This window comes from Chenopodium album, chromosome 18 (genome assembly GCF_948465745.1).
Source record: "Chenopodium album chromosome 18, dcCheAlbu1.1, whole genome shotgun sequence".
NCBI lineage: Eukaryota > Viridiplantae > Streptophyta > Magnoliopsida > Caryophyllales > Amaranthaceae > Chenopodium > Chenopodium album.
In genome coordinates this window covers 44,704,018-44,722,706 of record NC_137851.1, presented here as the reverse complement: position 1 = coordinate 44,722,706, position 18,689 = coordinate 44,704,018, and the positions used below count along the sequence as shown (strand labels likewise).

At 32.2% G+C, this 18,689-nt stretch overlaps 1 protein-coding gene across 1 annotated transcript; it reads right to left on the bottom strand.

Moving 5' to 3' along the window:
- Positions 1-8,025: 8,025 nt before the first annotated feature.
- LOC145590916 (DAR GTPase 3, chloroplastic-like) lies at positions 8,026-18,185 on the bottom strand. Its single transcript, XM_081647307.1, has 9 exons — positions 17,994-18,185; positions 15,519-15,653; positions 15,258-15,374; positions 15,021-15,164; positions 14,860-14,946; positions 13,543-13,658; positions 9,144-9,325; positions 8,762-8,819; positions 8,026-8,608 (listed from the first exon to the last, which is right to left on the bottom strand). Exons 1-9 carry the CDS (start codon positions 18,132-18,134, stop codon positions 8,476-8,478), a joined length of 1,113 nt encoding a protein of 370 aa, XP_081503433.1. The 5' UTR covers positions 18,135-18,185; the 3' UTR covers positions 8,026-8,475.
- Between the last annotated feature and the right edge of the window lie 504 nt (positions 18,186-18,689).

Below are 18,689 nucleotides of genomic sequence, written 5' to 3'. Positions count from 1 at the left end.
ACTTATTTACGAAAATGACATGCTGACTGAGATTTTTTGTTGATTTATTTACGAAAATGCCATTAGATAAACAAAATTTGTTTATCATCAAGATAAACTTGTATTTTCTCGTAATTGGCAAAACACTTTTTAATCTTTCTTTATAGGGAAAATGAGATATAGCAATATATGAGGTACAAGTCCCAATTAAGATCCATAGGGAGAAAGTGTTGTTATTTCTTTCACCAAAATACAATTTAGGACAAACTTGAACCGTTCTCTATAAAACCACAAGATAGAATACTCGTGAAAAATCAATGTGTATTAGTAGTGACTTTAATTCATAGGGGATTTATTGTTGTTGTTATTGTTGTTTTTCTTTTTTAATTATTTATATGGAGAATAATTTAATCATATAGTCTAAATTTATTTTTACCGGATAAAAAAAATAAAAAATTATAAAAGATATATAAATACAGTTGGAGGCCATTTGATTTTCATGTACTTTTGAAAATCGTTTTAGGGTCAATTGCAACTCTATTTTGACCTAACTTTCAACTATATTATAACCCCTAATTGTTCTCCATGTCTCTCAAAGAAAATTTGTTATTTTTCTCCCATTTTCTAAATTAACCTCTTTTCTTAATTAACCTCTATTCTTCTTCTTCTTCTTCTTCTTCTTCTTCTTCTTCTTCTTCTTCTTCTTCTTCTTCTTATCACTATCCCAACTTTTTTTTAATCTCTTAATTTCCCAACTTCTCTCTCTGCCTGCTCCATTGCCACCCATCACATTCTTGGCCACCCTGTCTCTGCCTTTGTTAGTACATATATAGTTTGTGTTAGTTTTATACTTATGAAAAAGGAAATTCTGAATGGTGGCCCTGTACATTTACGGCAATGAAATGTTTGACCCTCATTTTTTTATACTAAATGACCCTAATGAAGAAGTTATTCTCACAAATGACCTTATTTTCTTAGATCTTTAGTTTAAAAATAACTAAGGTTAGATTTTTATTTTTAAAAGAAAATCCACAAATAATTTTTTTTTTTATAAAAAAAAAACATCACGTACCCAGCCACTACCACTACCCCGGCCTTCTTTCAAGACCACCATCAGCAGTCCATCACCCACTTTCTAAACCACCGCCCTTCTTCCCATATTGTCCCCCCTCTTCTCCCCCTCCCCACCCCCCCCCCCCCCCCTTTCTCTCTCCCTCTCTCCCCTTTACGGATGACAGCAACCCTAACCTCAGCCACTACACCACCTTTTTTTCTCCTTTTTCCCAAATCAAAGATAAGAAGGTTTCGGGTGGGGGTGTGAGAGTGGGAGTTTTGGGGCTGGTTGTTTCGGGGTTGATGAAGGGTGGGTCGGAGAGGTGGGGATTTTGGGGCTGGTGGATGGTGTAGGTTAGATTGGGGTTTCAAGGCTGGTGAGAACAATTCTATTACCAATTTGTCACAATTTTTTAACTATTATATATACCAATTTGTCGCCAGTGATAATTTTTATACCAATTTGTCGTTAAAGTGCTAAATTTTATGCCAATGTGGTCAATTGGCCATTGAAGAAATGTCACAGTAATTAGGGGTTTGAAACTCCAACAATTAGCTTCAATTTTTGTGACTTGATCATTTTACATGGTACTAAGAGGGAACATGACACTAAGTCACATATTCAAATCTCAAGGGTGAGCATGGATCGAATATCCGATTCGAAATGGATTTTGGATTGAATTCCGATATCCCTAACTAAGTGGTAATATCCAATACATGAATCTGATCTGAAAGTGCTAAATATCCAATATTATTCTAATAATTTTTGCTTAACCTTAAATTTCACTCATCCCTGATTTTCATAGTGGGATATTAGTGCTGGGTATGAGGAGAATCATATTGTGGCACTTCAAACTTTAAGCCTAAGGGCTTTCATGTGAATTAGGAGTGTGGCCGAGTATAAAGTCTTATTCATGTTAGGTCCAACTTAGGTTTGAGCCATGCTATAATAATATGTCTATATAGACTGCTTTTGATTAAGTTGATGAATTCTAACACCTCTAAAATTTAAACTAGTGTTTAGCCCGTACGATGCCCCGGATAAATACTTTAAATATTATTGTATATAGTTTTCATGTATTATATTTTATGTAGATGAATTTGACTTTTAGTTTTATTTTTTTATTTTTTGATGTACATAATAATCTTAAATATATCTATTTAGTTTAGATTTAATCCAAGAAAACAATTTGTCTTCTAGTTAATATGTAGTTTGGAGTACTCCAAACTACTTTACAAATGGCAAATGTAAAAGTACAAATAAATACACTCTCATGGTCTACATTAAGTATTATTTAGAAGAATAAATATGCAAAATTATTAGTTAGCAAAGATGGTATGACTTCTTAGACCCTGTTTAGTTCGCCTTGTATTTGCTTATCTAAACTGACTAGTCTAATTTGATCTGATCTGATCTGATCTAAATGTCCGATTTAACCAAAATTTGACCTTAAATATACGATAATCTATACGGAAAAAATATATCAAGTGGGTTCTTGTTAGATTCGTAACAATGTGTATTTTATTAATATGTGAAAAAAAAATCATTACGAAATTAAAGATATTTAGCGATAAAAAACTGCACATAAAACGATGATCTGATCTGAACTTATTTTTTCTAATCTGAACTTATTTTTTCTGATTTGATCAGATCTGAACTTATTTTTTCTGAAATAAGTAAGGCCTTATTCATTTTCCAATGAACTTAAGTTTGATTCTTGACATAAAACATTTTTTTAATTGACGGGTACCGTTCATATTTTTCTAATTGGGTAACATGGCATCTTGTTGGTTTCTAATTGAATGAGGTGGCATCCTGTTGGTGGAATAGAGGGTGACACCCTTAATTAGAAACGCTTTTTATTATATAGTATAGATTGTTAAGCCAACATCTTATTGGTGGTATGTTTTCCTAGTAATAGAGAAGCCTTTCAATCAATACTTCTAGCATCTTAAATACTTCGTAGATCAATAATTTATCAAAGAATTTGGCATAACGAATACCAATTGATCTCTTTTGGTCAACCAAAATACTAAGGGGCCCACAACGATGTCAAGCTTTACAAAAGCAAGGATTTAGTAACCGACATTGCTTTTTCATTCCTCTAAAACACAACCATTTACACATTGACACCAAATTAAAGGGCTTGTTTTTTATCATCCACGTCATTATGTCTAATTTTACGTGCGTGGATCGCACCTGTTGGATTCACCCCCTTTAATAAACTGATCCCCAATTGGTCATCTAGCTGTTGACAGTTTATTTCTTTCTTCCAATTGGTATAATAACTTTATTTCATACTAGTATTTATTTATTTATTTATTTTCATTATTTTTTTTTCTAAAAGAATAGCTAGGTTACTTCTTATTTGGTCAGGAGTTACTCGGTCAGTCAAGAGTTACTCACTTGATTAGAGGTCACTCACTCAATCAGGGGATTACTCGGTCGGTTGGGATTACTCGATTGGTCATGGGTTACTTAGTTAGGGGTTACTTGGTCATGAGTTACTTGGTCAGGGGTTACTCAGTTTAGAGTTACTTGGTCAGGAGTTACTCGGTCGGTCAAGGGTTACCTGATCAGGGGTTACTCAAGTGTTAGCTGGCCACACATATAAGTTGCTGGTATTACACATTTACACAAACTTTCATATGTTCATATTATGTGTAACATTTATCATTTACTACTCATCATAATATAACAAATGTGCTCCTTTCCTTTTAAATTGTCAACTCATTTCTTTCTAATCTCTCCTCATCACATACAATTCTATCTTTCTCTCCATTCAACACTCACAAAAATATTTTATCTAGGAGCCCATGAAAACTCATTCGTTGTACATGAATGAAGTGCATGCTAGTAAAGTCTGCTTGGTGTATCTAGTTGGGAATACATCTTGTAACTTTGATATCACAAGATTAATTTTTCCACTTGTAGTACTTGAATCTTGAGGTAAAGATCCTTCACTAATCTCCATATTTCAAGTGTTTGACCAGCAAATATGAAACAAAGAAATCCATGACATCAATTGAGTTTAGGTTAGAGTCATTCTCCTTACCTACGTGTAAAAATATGGATTAAGTTTATGAATGAAGATAAATTTTCTATAAGGGATTTTCGCTTCTACATTGTTTAATTTAGAAACGGAAATAATCCAAATATTTTTTTAAAAAGGTTCCCCAATTAATATTATGAAATTTAATAGAATGTGCCCAAATATCTTTTATCATATCTATCTATGTAATATTTAAAGAGAAGAGGTGTTTTTGGTTGGGAATTTTTGAATGGACCATTTTACCCTTTCTAAATAATTTATTATAACTAATAAAAAATTAAAATCTTACTTTAAAAAATAGCTTCCATTTTTAATTTTTCCATAAATTTAGAAAGAACTCCTCTCATGGTAGTTATTTTAATTTCTAATAACTCCTTCAACTGTAGTTATGTTAGACTATACGAAGTATCTACAAGTAGTTTAATTTGAGAATTTTTATTTGATGATACGAAGTATAAAATTGAAACTTTGGTGTTAAAAAAAGTTGGTGTTTGTAATTTCGCATATGGTTTTTCCAATTGTTATAAGTATAACACAACGTACTATAATTTAATTAGTAGTAAGAATATTAATATTGTGCACATATTTTACAAGTATGTACAAGTTAAATGATATAATTCATATAAATACATGCAATGAAAATTATTTTAGTAATTATGTATGATATATAAATACAATGAAATTTATTAAGTCCGTGTAATGCTTCAAAAAAAATAATATATTTAAGCCCATGTAAAAGTATAATGTAGGATTTTTTTGCATGCTTTTCTCTTATAGCCCATCCCTTGAATGGATTTTTACATCAACTAATTAAAACAATACAGAGTAATAGATTATGTCATTTATGCAAATAACTTTATGAACGAAATATAAAAAATTGTGTAAGTAAATTTGGAGGGGATAGTTGTGCACGCATTGCGTGCGCCTCTAAACTTGTAATTTTAATTCCACCTCTATTTTTCAAATAAAATAATCAGATAATTAAACAACTGATCACCTAAATGTCAAGAACTATGTGTCTTGAACAATTAACACATTTAATGTATTTATCTTTTCTATATTTTATAGAACTTTTTTTTTTTTTTTAATGAAACCCATTTAATGATGCTTTAACGTCCATTATTAATAGGACATTATTAAGAGATCATTGCTTGCATTTAAATATTGAGAAAAAGGATTATTAGTTTTATTAAGTAGAGAACCTCTGTGGCATACACATATATAGGATAATGTAGTGAATGAAGTGCTAGTGTTATAGATAATGTAGTACCTAAATAAGGAAATAACCAATAACCATATCTATCACTACTTAATTTGATGATAGGATGCTCATTTTCATAGTATAACTGAAATAACTGTGATGTTGCCCTTTCTTTATTAAAGTTGCCTAGCTCGTGATGTCCACTATACTAGCTTTTTTTTTTAAAAAAAAAAATACTAACAAAAGGGAGAGATTGTTGTATACACCGTACATTCATTAGTATTTTTTTTTCATTTTGATGATTGTTTTTCATTTAATCATCAAATAAGAGCAAAATCTAACCTTGGGTGTATGGTGTACCCGGGTGTATATTAACAAATTCCAGACAAAAGGTATATGCTCTTCGTCTTTTCTTAATTTTTCTTATTATTGAAATAGCCAGTGATAATGTACGGGATATATCCTTTATATACCTGTATATAAACATCATAATACTCTGTATTAGATATGGAGCAATCGCTCATTGGCTTGTTATTATTAGGATAATTATTTTTAAAAGGCTATATATATGGATATCATATATTAATGTATGTTTGAACTTGAGTATTAAAATTTTAGAGTTATAAAAGTATATGTTTTTTTTTTTTACTTCTTAAAATAAATAAAGAAAAGGGGTATCACAAAAGGTTAAAATGAAGATGTGTTGACATGCACAAATCAACGTATAAATCTTATCAATATGCATGACTCATTAAGCTTACATCCTAAATGTTGTGTAACTGGCTTAGCAAAAGTAACTTTTTTTTTTTTTTTTTTTGGTATAAATTTCATCTTCATACATTTTTGGATTTTCTTTTTGTTGTGCGTTCCCTTTTATTATTCACCTTGTTTCTTTTCTTTAATTTGTATGATGATTGTGATTTTATTATGACATTTATGAGAATTGTTGTCAGCACTTTCTACTTCCTAGCAACTGGTTAATTCTGCTTTTGGCACGTTTAAAACTTTGAAAGACATGCATTTATACAAATGTGATATGTTTAGCTAGGGCAAATTTTAGTAAGGAACTGACCACGTAATAATTTGCTTGATTTTGAGGGGTTTATGTAGGAGAATTAAATAAATATAGTAGTGCAATTCTAAATCAAAGGTAACAAGCTACAATTGAGCTAGTATAAGTAAATTAATTATACACTTAACTAATACTCCCTCCGTCCCTTAATACAAAGTCTCTTTCTAACATTTATTACTCACATAATAAAGAGAAATAGACTTTTAATTTAGGGACGGAGAGAGTACAAATATATTCTCATATATCTTAACAATTCTAAAACTCCATGTGTAGGTTGAGTCCAAGAATGAATTTTCATAGTATTGACTATTTGGGTGCTTATACATACATACAATGCAAGCTAAGGATAAATGGTTATTTGCAAAACGAAAAGTGGGTATTAGTGACTTTTTAGGTAATCAGGAAGGATAACTTTTTGTGAGGTAAGCTAGGGCAAAAGGTTGTGATAATAAGTAAGCTCACACAATTATTGAGCTTTACACGCAGACAAAAATATCATTACTAGCTTACCTTTGTTGTTTTTATTAATATAATATCGCCATAATCAGTTACATTAATCACCTAAACAAACAGCCACACAGTATAGGAAGACAAGAACCACTAAAACCACCCACAATCCTCACCACCACCCAAAAGAAACCCCACCGCCAGCTATATTTCTGGCGATGCCAGCCTTGTTTCCACCGTGTTCATACAATAAGGGAGGAACAAAGGACATATTGGAGGTGTTCTAAACGGAGGGTTGAGAGATATTTAGAAGTGTCTCGCAGGAGCAGGTTGGTCATTTCATGCGGGATTTAAATTTTGTCATTGTAGATTTAGCGGTACAAAATACACTCTTAGTGATACAAGATATAATTTCAATGGTATTTTAAAAAAGGTTCAAATGTTTTATTAGGTTGTCAATTAATACGCTTCACTTATACAAAATACACTATCAGTGGGGAATACAATTTCAGTGGTAGTTACAAAAATCATCAGTGGTACAAAATATAATCTCAATAGTTATGATCTCAATACTTTTTCATCTTTTTTACACGTGAAACCATTTCTGATGAAAAAATGGGCCCTACCCCACCTTTTTTCACTCTCTCTCTTCCTTTCTCCCTCTATTATACTCTCTCCGTTTCATAATGTTAGTCCCATATGAAATCAATCACATAAAAATAAGAAAAGAAATATATTTGCAATCTAACACTAAAGTACAACATAATTCATAATTAGTTTACCTTATTTAACTTTTTAAATTTTTTATTAAGAAAGCACAAGTTATAATTGCATAATTTAAGGTAAAGATTTCCTTACTTAGAGTCATGTCATCAATCCACAACTTATTAATTCAAAAAAAAATCAAGTTATAAATGAAATATATTCAATATGTGTATTTTTTTAAAACGCCCAAAATAGTATATGAGACTAACATTATGAAACAGAGGGAGTATTATTTTATATTGTGAGACATTTTATTTTGTCTCACAACCCTTCAAATATACTTCCAAAAAGAGAAGTAAAGAGAAGAGAGGATTAAATGTTTTGGAATTGGGGGTTGAAAGTTAACTATTTCAGATTCTTGTCATGTATACAAAGTTTTCAGTAGAAAAATATCGAATTCAATCTTGTGAATTCAGTATTGCTATACCTGGGTAATCAAAACTGCAACCAAATCAGAAGCAGAAAAAATAGTTCTGTATACAAAATACAATAGTACAACACATTCGTCACATTGTCTGATTGATTATGCACTAGCAGTCTGCAATATGCTCAAGTCTAATTCTAATAGCGTGTATCTCTTCGAGTCATACAATTTACAGGATGGCTACTCTGCTACTCTGTACAGTACCATACAAGATATTCAATATATGAAGAAACAAAGCAGTAATCCATGACGAATGAAATCACTGCAAAGCATTCGACGGCCGCATTCTTCCCAATAATAGCTGTCAAAACATAGCCCAATCCTCGATGGTTACCCAGCTTGTCCACATATTTATCTCCTGGCTAACTGTGGCTGAGTTCACTGCTGAAGATTTTTACTTGAGCAATAACAACAATATATGCAAGAGTACTACTCGCCTTCAATTTCCAATCACTTTTTCTCCATTTTGCTTTCAGTTTCATCAGAAGCTCTCCCTTGGAGGTCTTTCAAGAGAAAACCAGCCAAATTTACCTTTCCGGAAATCTGTAAGGATGCGAAATGAAGCTTGATGAACATCCCCACTAAATAATTTGAGAGCAAGCTTGTGAACAAATCTGCAAAGTAAGAGACACAGAAGACTGACGATCAATATTAAATGATAAAAATATAACAAAATCCTTCAGTATGAAGAGTGAAAGTTTCAACTTTGTGAAAGACAACATTTCTCCCATCAACAATTGAAGTCAGACAAGAATTCATGGACATACATTTGACCAGACTGGCCGTCTGTCTCAATCCTATAGCGATGGTAAAGAGCCTTTGTACCTAAACCAAGAGGCAAATGCTTGAATAATGAGAAAGTTTTATTAAAAAAAAAAAAAGGCTTCTTGCTAAGAATAGTCTTTCGTTCCAGCTTGACTGTCCTCTTACAATATCAACCCATCTTATGACTTTTAGAAATACTTTCAGGCATATTTAAGCAAAAGATTGCGAGGAAAACGAAAATTTTGATTATTTGAAACTTTAACTTTTTAGCAGAAATAAAACATAAACTACCGAATACCGACAGTCAAACTACTAAGAAAGGGGATAATATATTTTTTTTATAACCAATTTCCATCTGTAAAACATCAAAAGAGAGTGTAAAACCTATTGATGGTATCCTCGCCAGCATTTGAACAAGTATTGCCGCAATATCAGTGACATCATATGATCTCTCACCAATATCATCACATATAGCAAGCTTTATAGCAGCTGATTGATCACTGATCCTCATTGGGATTATACCAGGAGAGTCTAACAACTCTAGGTCCTTCCCGAACTTAACCCACCTAACCAAAGAAAAAATATGAAAAATGCGGAGAATGAGACAAAATTTGAAGACAGCTCCCACTAACTATCATATCTAAAGCTTCATATACAATCAATCAATCAAAGCCTTAATCCCATAAGTGGGTCGGCTACATAAACCAAAAGTATACAAGGAAAAAAAATATGTATATATAGAAGATCTAACTGAAATCGATTGTGAGAGATTTGATTACAACCTACTGCTGAAACCAGTTTTCAAGATACTCCCTCCGTCCCTTATTTACATTCCTATTTCTAAAATTACACAGGAATTAAGGGACTTTGAGTAACCTTAAAATCCAGGAAGGTGATACACATACAATTGTTGTATGTGGACCAAACATATAACACCATTTAAAAATTGACAACACATCATTATCTTAAAAAATGAGAGGGAAAATTTTTGGTTTCTGGCGCCATTTACTATAAAATGGCAGGATAAAATTTCATTGGCGCCAATTAGTCTTTCTTGTTACTAACAAAATATTTTACGTTACTAAAAAATATGATTTTGTTACTAGAGAAAATAACGTCCTACACAGCACCATTAATGAAGAGAGATGCTAGTTATAATAATCATATAATACTTCATTTGACGATATTTTACAAACGACAAATCAAAAAATTATTATAAAAATACCAATAAAATAATTTTTTAATGATCTTTCTATAGACATCCATATCAATATATTTTCGAAAATGTTATGAAGTTGGACAATTTTAACCTTACTATAGTGTGTCATATTATTAACAAGTGTTAGTATTTTATCATTTTCGTTACTAAAAAAAAAATTCAAACATACCAAAAAAGTACTAATTATATTTATTACATGTAAAGTAACCATGTAATATTAAATAGGTGTTGGATACACTTATACAATTATCAAGTGTTGTACGAATTAATTCATACATTGGAAGGTTTAATTCATTCGTTAAAGGTTTTAAATTAAATAATTAAGGGTTAAAATAAAATCATGAAAGGCTACACACAAATTAAATATCACCTATTGCTAAATACTCTCTTGTATTTATAACTTATCTCCTTAAATATAATCCTGCATTGTTGCCATATTTAGTGGAAAATTACATATTAGAAAGTGCTATTAATTAAATGAAAATTACATATTAGAAAGTGTTATTTAATGAAATTAAATCACAAAATGTTACACATATCACAAACTTTCATATATATAAGTTCTTACTTTTCGTTTAAAAAAATGTTGTTACTAAAACAGTGTCATATATGCATAGAATAAATAGTTTCAAATACTTTATTATCATTCTTTGTTACCAGATAATTATGGGAATAAGAATACTATACTTAAAAATGTTGTGATTAAGGATGAGATTCAAATCCGGTACCAAATTGAATGTGTAACGATTCATGAGTAGTGTGCGGATAACTAACATTGCGAGATATTCACCATGTAAACGTAACATTTTGTAAACGAAATATATTACTCTTCACTACATCGTTGGTAATTGATCATATACTTACGATTTTTGTTACCAATTAATTTACGAAGGGCCTGTTCACATTTACTGAACTTAGGTGAACTGAATAAACTGAGCTGATTGGAGCTGAACTAAACTGAGCTGAGCTGAAATGAATACTTTGTGAGATAATGAAATTAGGAGCTGAACTGAACTGAACTGAATCTGTTGAAATTGAAATGAACTGAATTGAATTGAAATAATTAAGCTGAAGTGAACAGGCTCGAAATTATTGCATTTGTCATTTTGGGGGGATTTTCTTCATTTTTGACGTTCTTATGTTTGAAATTTTATTTCTTACATTTTATATCCCTTGAATCTCCTTTATCTAATAATTAAAATAAGAGAAATTCTCAACGGTAGTTATATACTTTTGCTCATTCTCAATGGTAACAAAATATTTGGCAAATTCCCACAAATAGCATTACTTTTTATAAATTTCCTTAACATAACAATATTTTTACAATTTAGCAACTAAATAACTTAATTTAACAATAATTAACAAAAAAAATCTTTAAAAAAAATAAGCAAAAACAAAGACCACACTCCTCACCGACTTCCCACCCAGCCACTCTAAAACCAGATCTCCCTCACCCAGCCACCTCTAGAACCACACACTCCTCACTGAAATCCCACACAGCCACCCCTAAAACCACAAACCCTCACCGAAATCCCATCCAGCCGCCTCTAATCCCCCATCCTTAACCGAAATCCCCACCTAGAAATCCCCAATGCCCAACCTATAGCCACGAAAACCCAACCCCGAAATGAAAACACAGGAATATGGCAGGACGAAGGGCGGAATTTGGGGTTGCCAGTGAAAGGGAAGCGGTGGGCTGTTGGGATTTTGACGGGGGTTTGGTTTCGGCGCTATGTAGGGTTCCGGTGAGGGGCAGGATGGGTTCGCAGGGTTCAGGCATCATTGGTGTGATTATTGGGGGTGGGGGTGGGGTTTCGATGTGTAGCCAGTAGCTTGGGGGTGGCTGAAGGGAGGGTTCTGTTACTTCTGTATTGGTTTTTTTTTTTTGAAATAATCTAATTATTGTTTTATTAAGCTAATTAGTTGCTAATTGGAAGAATATTGTCATGTTAGAGAATGTTTTTTAAAGTAATGCTATTTGAGAGAATTTGCCAAATATTTTGTTACTATTGAGAATGAGCAAAACTACATAGCTACCATTGAAAATTTCCCTTAAAATAATAATGCAAGCAATTTAATCTCCTATAATTGATGATTAATATTTTTATCTTTTAACCCTTTAAAAAATAAAAATTCCAAATTCAATTTGAATTTTAATGGAGAACAAAAATATGGGAGGAATTTAAATTAGTATTTAAACATAAAAATAACATTATAAAGATTAACTAATTAAGCTTTAAGCCATATGCAAACCAGAGTTAGGCAAAAGATTATGCCAGGTGCGTGCAATGCCTCTAATGAGTCTAATCTAATAATATGAATCTTACATCAATTTACCACTCATATACTATGAATCTAAATATTTAACAGTAATAACAGACTCTAATTTAATGTACATTTTTAAAAGTATAAGATATAAACATGTAATTAGAGTGTCGTATTTGGATGGATGAATGCCCACCTATGTTCGGTGTCTTTGCTGGAGAGAACTCAATTATAATTAATTGGGTTGTGTAAAAAAAAAAGGTTGTATAATATTGAGCAAAGTTACTTTTAGAGAAGGAGAGTAGTCTATTTAAGGAGGGAAGGAGTACACTTGAAAAATAGAGGTCTAAATCTAGAGTATCCAACGAGATAATATAATTTCAGAAAAAATAAATAAATAAAATAAAAAAAGAGAGTTCACCATGGAAGAAAAATGCAACGGCAGGAAAATTTGCTATTTCATGGAAGACAAATGAACAGTAATTTTTGTTAAAAAAAATAAATTCAGAAATTAAATGTGACCATTGAAAATAATAATTTTTTTTTTTGAATTTTAAATATTATGGTATAAAAAATTTCAATTTCAATTCAAATGAAATTTCAAAGTGAGTGGAATTTGGGGCCCAATTTGACAACCAATAAAAAAAAAACCATGTCATATTGTATGTAGGCCCCACATACAAGGGTTGTATGTGTAGCCTTTCTCTAAAATCCATAACTGGAAAGTAATGTGGGAATTACAAAACATTTATTGTTGTCTTTGAATAAAACAAAGATAGATGATATCAAATGAAGCACATGTCATCAATCCTCTTTAAAAAAAAAGGACCAATCATATTTTTTGGTGAAAAATAAAATGACCAATCATATTTCAATATAGTGATGCACATGGATTCACAATGTTTAAAAGGGTGAGTGCCAAAATTATGGTTTCTGTGGCATTGATTGCAAAACTGAAAAATAATAAATGTAATGCCACATCACAACTATTTAGGGATAATTTGGGGGTATTTGGCAAAAATTTACTTACTAAAATGGGAAAGTGAGAATGTAATTTTTAAACACCCAAAATGGAAAGCAGGAATGTAAATAAGGGACGGAGGGAGTAAAAATTAACAAGGAATGATATAAAGTTCAAAAATGATAGTATCATGAATATCTTTTTGTTACCTGTTATCACAAACATGTTCAATCTGCCATAAAGATTTGCAGGACAATAAAGATAAATTTTGTTTTTATAATCTCTATAGTTCAATACTCAGATTAAAGACATGATGAAATTGCAATAAAACCACTTACCTAAGCTGTCGAGTAACACCTGGTCGTGGAGCTGCAGGACACATTCGGCGCTTTAATAAACGATTAATTAATGATGATTTACCAACATTTGGATACCCCACAATTCCAGCACGAACCTATTTGATAAAGTCATCATGAAATTCAGTACGATCAAGTTAAACATATCATGTATACATACTCTCTGAGCCATGAGGAAACAGTAAATTTGCAAGATTAGAATAACAATGTCCCAACTTTCACCAGTTCGCAAAACAGAAAGTCTTGTTAAAAACTAGAAAAACTCTTATTCATTTCCAATCTTTCTTTCAGCATAGGAGAATCTCTTCAAAGAAATCAGGGAATGAGGAAGAAGAATGAGCACAACGTACAAGATCTTATCAAACCTAAAGTTATTCATCTTCAGCCTCATGTTTCAAATAATTTTAGCCACTGAAGTTTCAGCACTATCCCTAATTCCTTATCCTAGATTTTTGGTCATACCTAATTACTTCCTCTGAATATTAATATTGTTACATCAGAGAGCATCCTATCAAGCCATTTATTCACCTGCTATCCTACGCAGAGCAGATTTCCCCAAGTCATAATATCATATTCTAATATCTTAGTTATGTTCTAAGAAATGAGATATGTCTTTTCTTCTGCACCACCTTCCAAAATCCTCAATAGATTATAAAGGTAAGACCACACACCTAGGTCAAGAACATTGAGGGTTTAACCTTTAAGCACTCATACAGCCGCCCATTCCATCAAAAGCTATATAAGGAAATTACGTTTTTCACTGTGACAAACAAATCCCAAAAGATAAAGAATTTTTTACCCATCCAGTTTTGTATTCCAAGTAGCATCTTTCTATGTTTGTTTTAACATTTGAAACTTTCACTTAAAGAATGTTCCCTAACACTAGACTTGCTGGTCACACTTAACAATTTCTTTCATTGAGGAAAAGGAGGTTAAAAAGACAGAAAAAATGGGAACATAACTATGCACAGAAACAAGCTTTACTTTACAGAAAAAAAAAAAAAAAAAAATAGCCAAAAATTCTATGTCGGATGTTATCTTGGTACTAATTGATGATTTTCTGAAAAAAAACAATGCAAGCATTTTAAATGATTGATGTAAGTATCATCAAAATAACATTGTAGCTTCATCAAATTCCAAAGAACAGAAAGGGTCATTCTTCAGCAACAAAGAGGAAGAGATTTAAATTTATGAAGCAATAAGTATCTCAAAAAGACACATGCCACTCAGAGAAGGAAAGCCTGCAATTGTAATATGACATCAAATATAAAAGCACACAAGAAAGTTTCAACAACTTACAGCACGAGGAAGTAGCCCCCTGGCCCGTCGTTTGACATTCACATCATCAGCAAGTGATTTTGCCAGTCGGCTCAATTTCATGCTTCCCTGTATGAAGTCAATGACAAGATCAGCATTTGCTGTGTTCAGAACCAGATACTTAAGAAGGGTCGATCATATACCATTCCAAGTTGACCATTAGAGAATACAACTCTTATTCCCTGCTTTGCAAAATAGGCTGCCCAAGCATTTCGGTCTGGCGTGGATATCATGTCTTCTCTGTTCAAAACTATAATACGTTTGCGGTTACCAATCCATAGATCCATCTGAGGATAACACCAATCATCAAGTACAAATATAATAATACACACTTTAAGTTTAAATTAATGAATATAAGTCATACATCAGAGATAATCTACCTGGGGATGACTTGTTGACATTGGGATTCTGGCATCTCGTACCTCTACCACAACATCCATCAGTTTGAGTTGCTCTTTTAGCTCTCTTTCTGTTTTAGCTATGTGACCAGGGTACCACTGTTGAATTGGAAGGAAGCGATTACCAAACAATAAACCAGAAAGCCAAAGCTGATAGCTACAGTGTGAGAAACTTTTAAAATTTACACCTATATAATATACTTCTCGTTGCAGCTTATGAAGATGATTTCTCTGAGCACATACCTGAACAGGGCGCAGTGCCTTAATCCAGTGATGAAGATCTTTATCCAAATCAAACCAATCATCCTCAACCTTTCTGCTGTCAAGTATGCTGCTATCAGTTCCATGTATATACGAACTTGAGCTCCCACCAACAATCTGCAAGTTTCCATTAGATACAAACAAAAAAAAATTTAATACATAAAATAATCCTACCTATAAACTTGAGCAAAAATCCAAGCTAAAGATTTTTCACAAAGTTGAAGGGGAAATTCCATAGGACTGCCATAAAACCAGTGTTGCTTTATGGTACAGAATGTTGGGATTGTAAGGAGCACATTGAAAAGATGGAGGCTACACAAATGGGCATGTTAAGAAGGATGTGCGAGAACACTATAAGAGATAGAATCAGAAATGAAATTATTCGCAAGAAAGTGGGTGTTGCAGGCATCGCAGACAAACTAAGGAAAATCGCCTACGTTGGTTCGGGCATGTAAGACGGAGACCCTAGGGTGCACCGGTACATAGAGTGGAAGAGTGGGATCATGGAGAGGTTAAACAAGGTAAAGGGAGATCTTTTATAGCGTGGACTCGCTGAAATTTTATTGCCTCTCTTTCCAATATCAAAAGTTAAGTCACACACTCCCTCACATTCAATTTAAAAATTCCTTCACTATCTCTCATCACATCTACAATTCTATTAAAAAAATTTTGGAAGTACAATTCTATTAATTGGATAGGCCAATAGCAACTTATCACCTAAATTTCTGTGCAAACCTTCTTGCAATGACTATATTGAGATAGAGGTATTTATATAAACCAAGCTCTTTCAAACAATAAGATCACAGTAAACATATTAAGGTGAAGGCTAGATTAAGAGTATACTACATAAAGTAGTGGAAAGTTAAGTTACAAAGAAACAAAGGATGGTTTCAAAGTAAATTATAGAATTTGAGAATAAAAAATTTAATAGTGCTGCATGACAGCATTACTGAGTCTTTCTCTTTCCAGCAGCAAGGCTCCTTCAAGGGAAGAGAATGTTCTCAATGGAACAAATCAAATAGACCATCACAGAAAGAAAAACTTACACCACCTGCCCTACAGTAGGTTACCCTTAATGAGAGTGTTATATTATCACAGTTTTGGTGCCACGTTCAAAAACTGCAATTTTGTCGTCTTTGTTTCTATTTTCTCTCCTCATTTTGCTTCAGGAAGCAGTTTTCTAGGATTCTCATAAAGTATATAGGCTAGTTATATGGAAGCTTGTCCCCCTAATAGTTCATAATTAACACTATGGCACTATGCAATAGTGGACAGTCTGAATAGCATCAGAAAATCCCATCAACCTTTGCCGTCTGGAGGCAATTTCCTTAAAGCCTCAAAGTGAATTACAACCAAAATTTATATTGCAACTTATACAACCATACAGCGCACAGCACAATAGATCTCATAACAATCAGAATTTTTCATCATTTCCCATTTTGAAGACCTCACTCTATTGAACATCAATTTCAGCAATCCAATGACGTAAATAACATAAGCCTCCGACATTAATTAATCAGCTAGCAGCAGCTACCTCTTCTTTAATACAGCCACAAAGTAAAATGAGCGAGTGAAATCTTCAGGAATACTTTAATTAGAGAACCAACAACCAGACCAGCACCAGAACCATACCAAAACAAAATAATAGTACCAATTGTGTGTTTTATATTGCAAAGAAATATCTAAAGAAACAACAATCAGAATACCATAACATAAGCCTCAAAACACGAGATACCGATAAATTTAAGCGGTATGCAGCATCAGACTGAAACACAACAAGGGCTTATGCGGTATGAACCACACCTTGACAAACCATTTCTCCAAACACGAGACATTGTTCTCATAAGTCCATTACCATAAAGAAAACAACCCATTAAGGTAAATTATACCTTAAAACCCTAGAATCCTAACTTTATCAGCCCCTAGAAAGCAACAGGACAATATAAAACAACCACAAATTTGTCCACTATCTATAATTGCATTTTGACAACAAAGAACAAGACCTGATAGAAGGTAACATACATATCATCCTAATTGCACCTAACACAAACTAATTTGTGTTAATTGGCATATACACAGTTCAGTAAAGTAATCTGGTCAGATGTTCGGTCCGGTTACAGTCAGGTTGGCAACTTGGCCCAAGCCATGTCCAGTCAAGTTAGTTGGTCGAGTCGGGTCAGTTTTTCACACCTCTATGGGCCAATAGACAATGCCCTCCATTAATAATCAAATCTTAAGTTGTACAGAACCACATTCAAAACTAATTACAGCCACTTAATGGAATTTCTCTAAATTGTGTTGGCAACTTAGCACTAAAATCAATACAATAACACAACAACTGAACATAACAGAAGAATCAATACGAAAATTTGGTAAATACCCATTGAAGGAATTGAGAAAATGAAATTGATTCTGAAGAAATTGTATAGTAGACATTATCCAATAAAGAAGACAAACCTGAATAGTGGATGAGGACTGCAGATGAGTTGAGGCGGAAGCTGCAAGTGAGCGTCTTCCATTAAGAGGATGTTGATGTTGCCATAGACAATTGTTTGGTAAAGAATTTGGAAAGCACACCCCAGAAATTTGTACTGCCATTACAATGTTTGAGTGAGATACTCAGATGAGGGTTCCAACCAATTATCTACCCTTTTTCTCTTTATATATAAAAATTATCTACCCTTTTTCTCTTTATTATTTTACTCATAATATTGTTATTGTGCATTTTTTCGAAAATCAATACTTACATAAACTTTAAATTTAAGAACGAAAAAAAATTGTCAATAGGACATATACTCCACTTCGTGTACCTCAATTAATTTAAAAAATATTGTTGATCATTAAGTTTTTATATAAAAGATTGAAAACTGTAGAGTAAACATCTACATTAATAGTACGTATATAGATTAGATAGATGTATAATTTTTCCTTTTATTTTTTTTAATAAATTTTAAGGTTTTTTTTTTCTTTGTAACGTAGATTTTTTTGAGGGAACTATATTGGTATTAATTTTCCTTTTTTTTTTTAATAAAATCATGATATAGTTATCTTTCAACAAAGTTTAACGTGGTTTTTTTTTAATAAAAATAAAAAGTAAATGTGGTTTGTGGTTAGTTATATATATATATATATATATATATATATTTTTTTATA

Excerpts from the sequence above, each read along its gene's own strand:
- LOC145590916 (XM_081647307.1), bottom strand. The coding sequence starts at position 18,134 with ATGGCAGTACAAATTTCTGGGGTGTGCTTTCCAAATTCTTTACCAAAC. Across the intron at positions 14,947-15,020 it reads CTAATGGTCAACTTGGAATG|GGAAGCATGAAATTGAGCCG; the intron begins GTATATGATCGA and ends GACTTCATACAG. Across the intron at positions 13,659-14,859 it reads GGGGGCTACTTCCTCGTGCT|GTTCGTGCTGGAATTGTGGG; the intron begins GTAAGTTGTTGA and ends TTTATCAAATAG.